The sequence below is a fragment of the Bidens hawaiensis genome, unplaced genomic scaffold (genome assembly GCF_021521415.1).
Source record: "Bidens hawaiensis isolate Kalapana, Puna unplaced genomic scaffold, B.hawaiensis_p1.1 tig00014233_1, whole genome shotgun sequence".
NCBI lineage: Eukaryota > Viridiplantae > Streptophyta > Magnoliopsida > Asterales > Asteraceae > Bidens > Bidens hawaiensis.
The window spans coordinates 77,332-82,535 of NW_027492227.1; the positions used below are offsets into that span (position 1 = coordinate 77,332).

General features: G+C 33.8%; 1 protein-coding gene across 1 annotated transcript; it reads left to right on the forward strand.

The window, feature by feature from the left end:
* Positions 1–1,610: 1,610 nt before the first annotated feature.
* LOC143546124 (NAC domain-containing protein 87-like) lies at positions 1,611–4,178 on the forward strand. The gene is made up of 3 exons (XM_077037855.1): positions 1,611–1,806; positions 2,450–2,745; positions 3,265–4,178. The coding sequence occupies exons 1-3, from the start codon at positions 1,611–1,613 to the stop codon at positions 3,955–3,957; spliced, it is 1,185 nt and encodes a 394-aa protein (XP_076893970.1). The 3' UTR covers positions 3,958–4,178.
* Positions 4,179–5,204: the final 1,026 nt, after the last annotated feature.

The following is a 5,204-nucleotide window of genomic DNA, read 5'->3' on the forward strand; positions in this document are numbered from 1 at the left end:
ACTAACAAATAAATATATATAATACATTCCATTTTCGATTTAGACTGTCTTTGACCACATACACAGGTAGACTATTAGATGACAAACTAAAAAAACAAAAGTAGATAAGTGATGAAAGTAATGAAAAAGGTGATTTCACCATTTATATTCGGATAAGGGTGTTATATGGCAAACTCTCAAAAATAAGGGTTTAGTTCCTCCAACAACACAAACTTAAGGGACAAAAACAGAGATTTGCAAAACAAGTGAATGATGAAATGATGATGATACATCCTTAGTGTGAAAATGATAATACGAAAGAGATATGTCCCACTTGAACACACCCCACCCAGACCCACCAACCTCATCTAACCACTAAGAAACTTGCAACGGCTGTCTCATATACTTTTTAATAGAAAACAAGAAATAAGTCATTTTCTAGCTTTGTATTTACCTTTATACATAGCAAAAGAAACACATCATATCATAGATATACTCATAGTTACGCTACTAATGTGTAGTGTATCCACCTTTATGCCTACTGTCGTGTAGAACATATTCATCGTGTATCATTATATGAATGCACGTATTATATTGTGTACGGACGAATTCATATCAAAAGCGAAGCTTCATCAAATAATCTCGTCTATGTGCTATTATGTATCGATAGTAATTTTTTTTATGAAGGTGATTCAAGAATATGGAATAATAATATCTTAATTGGTTCATAAAGTTAGTTGATTAGACACGAATGGTTGCGCAACACAATCAACTTAGCAAATATTGGACCATGACTGATGAGACTTGATAGCAACAAGCTTAATCTAATCTAGTGAAAAATATGGACCAATATGCGTACGTTTAGTTTGTTTGTTGTTTAAATATATAATTGACGATTTTTCTTTCCTTTTTTTTTATCTGCATGGCTTACATACCACGTAATGTTTTTATCACTAAAACAATGATAGCGGGTTAAATGTGGACCGGTGGCCAAACTTACACTTAAACTAGCTAGCAACTCATTCCAGTAAGAATTCATCATGGTTTGTATATTTTCAATATTTGGTGCTATCAATAGTGTTCTAAGCTTGACTCGAGCTTTTAGAGAGTTGATTTTTAAGTAGTTATCCATAGCGTGCTTATTTCATTTATCCCTAACTGAAAGGAAACGAACATGTAATTACATAAATAAATAATCTAGAATGACATAAAGAACCCAAGTTAAACTAATGTTGCCATAAATTGTTGTGTGTTTAATGACGAGCTGATGAGTAAGCTTCATTAAGATAACTATAACAAGTAAAAAAACCTAGAAAAAAACATGTTGCATAAAAACTATACAAATCTTTTATAAAATATGCCTCGCTTACATCACACCTACATGTATATATACACACAATATAATACACTTTACAGAATTTAGAATATACTCTAACCGGCACTTTTGTAATACAAGTCACAAATACTAGTTGCTTGCCATCCACGCAACTAGTCTATTTAAATCCCATTGCCAGCCATCTTTGTTCTCTTTCTAAACTCAATTCTCAACGAACAAACACTACGTTGAGAAATAATATTCAGGTTTGTTTACGATCGATTTATAAGCTACCTGTGAACCACGAGTGCGTGTTATGGAAGGAGGATCATCAACGGTGATGAATGATGGAGACGAAGCCTTAATCGGGTTGCCACCTGGATTTAGGTTTCATCCAACGGATGAAGAGGTTGTAACTCATTACCTTACGCCTAAAGTTATGAATCGGAACTTTACCGCTAGCGCAATTGGAGAAGTTGATCTGAATAAGTGTGAACCCTGGGAGTTGCATCGTAAGTTGTTCAATACTCGAATTAATCAATCGATCACTAGCTATGTTTCAGTTAAACTGATTATAATTATGATTTTTTATAAAGTCGTTGATTTATTAAACATGGTGTTTATGTTGAAATAAAAGGAAAGCCAACAACAAGCTACGCCGCCACTGGCTGGCGGATTAAGTTGTCTAAAAATTACATTCATAGATCTCAGTGTCATAATATTAATATGCATGACATGTCAATATACACTTTCTCGTGAAATTATTATATAAAATTGCATCATCTTATTTAAAATTTTATGAAGATTTGATCGTCGTCGAATTTAGATCAAATCTGAATATTAAAATCGCGCCATCTTTCTCAAAATTCTACTTATTATGTGAAATTGCATCATGTTATCATGAAATTCTATGAAGATTTTGTTGTTAAATGGTCAATAAATCTCAAAAGTTTATCATAATTACTAAAATATGTATCATAATTATGAATTAGCAAATCAGGTATAGTTGAAAGGTGCATATTATCCAAATTAGGAATCAATTATCTGTATAATCTATATATAGGCAAGCAACTTTAATTATAGCTACAGTTGTTGATCAATTAGTGTTAATAATTTATTCTGCGAATAATTACTTAATAAGAAAATATGTTGTAGGGAGAGCAAAAATGGGGGAGAAGGAATGGTACTTCTTTTGTCAAAGAGACAGAAAATATCCAACCGGAATGCGAACAAACCGAGCCACGGATTCCGGGTACTGGAAGGCGACAGGGAAAGATAAAGAGATACTGAAGAAAGGAAAATCGGTCGCCGGAGGGAAGTTGGTGGGGATGAAGAAGACACTTGTGTTTTACAAAGGAAGAGCTCCTAAAGGAGAGAAAACTAATTGGGTCATGCATGAATTTAGACTTGAAGGCGATTTCTCATTCTACAACATGTCTAGAGCGTCTAAGGTACAACTCCCTTATGCACAAATCCACTTTTTTTGCTTTACATTTATTTAAGGGTGTAAACGAGTCCTGCTGACTGTGAGCTGCCTAAGACTGACTCGTTAAAAGTTTGAATTGAGTTGAGCTTAAACGAGCTCAAAAACAAACTCGAGCCTCATGTTAAGTTTGTTAAGTGAGCATGTGCCCGAACCTCACCTTCACTTATCGAGCCTAAACGAGCATATTATTTATATTTTTTTATTTTGATATATATATTTATCTAACAAGTATTATAGTATATGAAATTATGATCAAAATAGATATATATATATTGTATAATATAAAAGTATAATTAAATATAAGTGTGTGTGTATATATGAAAAATAATTGATAAAAAATAAACAAGTCGAGCTTGAGCTTGAAAATCAATTTAAAAGTTGAGTTCGAGTTTAAAAATAGAGTTCGTGCTTGGCTCGGTTCATTTAACCATCTATTCATTTCAAATATTTATTTTTTAAAAATTGGTGAATTTATGTATTTCAGGATGAATGGGTAGTATGTCGTGTTGTTCAGAAGAACACTGAAATTAAAAGAAACCCGAGTATGGATAATGGGATGACAATGATGAACTCTTTTGTGGACGACTTGTTGGATAGTCCACAATGGATGCCACCATTGATGGATCCTCAGGGTTCTCGTTTTGACCATGATAGACCCGTGTCAAGTTATACTCACCAAGATAATGATGCTCCCGGTGTTAAAAAGTTAAAGGGTTTAATTGGTCAAGAAAACTACCCATCGTATTTCTCACATGACCAATCTCAAACACTTCAAAGAGACCAAGACTATAAAAATTTCATTGTTTCTCCATACAACTACAACTTTGACACCAACTCATTTCAAATGAGCCCATTCATCAATGACCACCAAAGTAACTTTCCATCTACTCATGTTAACAATTTCAGTACAAATGCCCGTCATTTGGACCAGGCTAGTGGGTTAGACGGAGAAGCTAGGAATATAGTCGGCCAATGCAAGGTGGAGTCGTATGTTGCAAATAACCCTAACCAGTCTAGCAAGATTAGTGTGACGTCACAAGATACAGGTATTAGTAACGACATGACTGCAGAAATATCTTCTTCATCCATGCATGATATGGGGATAAGGACATACGATCATCCGGATGATCAGTCGGCCCCAACTACACTTTCAGACTTGGATTCTTTGTTGGACTAATAATCGACTAGGATATGTGTGGCTTGGTTAATAGATCATTTAACCTATATTATTGATATAAATCAATGTTCTATTGCTGGTCTTCTAATGTAGTCTGTCTCCGAGGGTAGATAGTGAGTGACTTGTCTTTTATTCGTATCATTCTTAGGATAAGAAATTAATTCAAATGTATGATGTGTACATAACTTATTTGAATATTAACATTAAGCTTGGTTGTTGTGTATAGTGATGTCATGATTCTAATTATTAATCTTGTATTGCTATGCTATTCTTTCAAAATGAAAGAACGAATTACTGTTAGTTTGTGAGAAACATATATAACAAGTTCACACGTTAAAGTAATCATTGATCATATACGAAAGAGAAGATTCAAACAACATAAGCATATCCAAGTCAAGTCATTTTCTTCCATCATATAAAATTCAATGTGCATGTATAACTCAAACCCTTGATTAATCTTATTCTTGGTAAGTTATTAAAATATTCTTAGCAATTTATTAAAACAAAATTTCGCAATGATATTTTTTAATCATTAATATTATGATATTAGTGTCTACGTTGCGTAAACTTTTTACCTTTATAGTGATAAGATATATAAATATACTTCACGTTGCGTAAACTTTTGCCTTTATAGAGATGATTGGATGAGTCGATTACCGTAAGTATCTAAAGTTATTTGTGATTTTTTAAATACCGAATATGTATAGCATAGAAGCTCAAATGATCAGGGGCGAAGGTTAGTGAGGGCCGGGGTGGCCCCGCCTCACCCCACCCCCTGTTTTTTTTTACGTAATAGCGTAAATTTATCTGTTTTCGTTCAAAATTTGTTATACGTAGTGTAAATTTAGCCGTTTTCGGCCGAAAATTTAAGTCTGACCCCCTCCTTTTTTGAAATTCTATATACATTTTGAGTCCCCCGGTGTCTTAGTCCAAGCTTCGACACTGCAAATGATAGAAGTTAGCATGACATGCATTGATACTTGTACGCACTGGAGTAGTAGAGATGTACAATGATGACGTGAATTCCAGTTAGTTGGATTGTGGTGTAAGGTTTGGCAACTGTGTAATCACAGAAGACTTAAGCAGAGCATGTGCCGTAATTCAAGTTACACCTGTCCAAATAATAATATTAATATAAATTTCAGTGGCTAATTTATCGGACACGTTTACGGCGGCATAAATTCAGGGAATATGACGATGATATATTCTTTCATCATCGGAATCTTTTTACGTTACACTCTACAGCC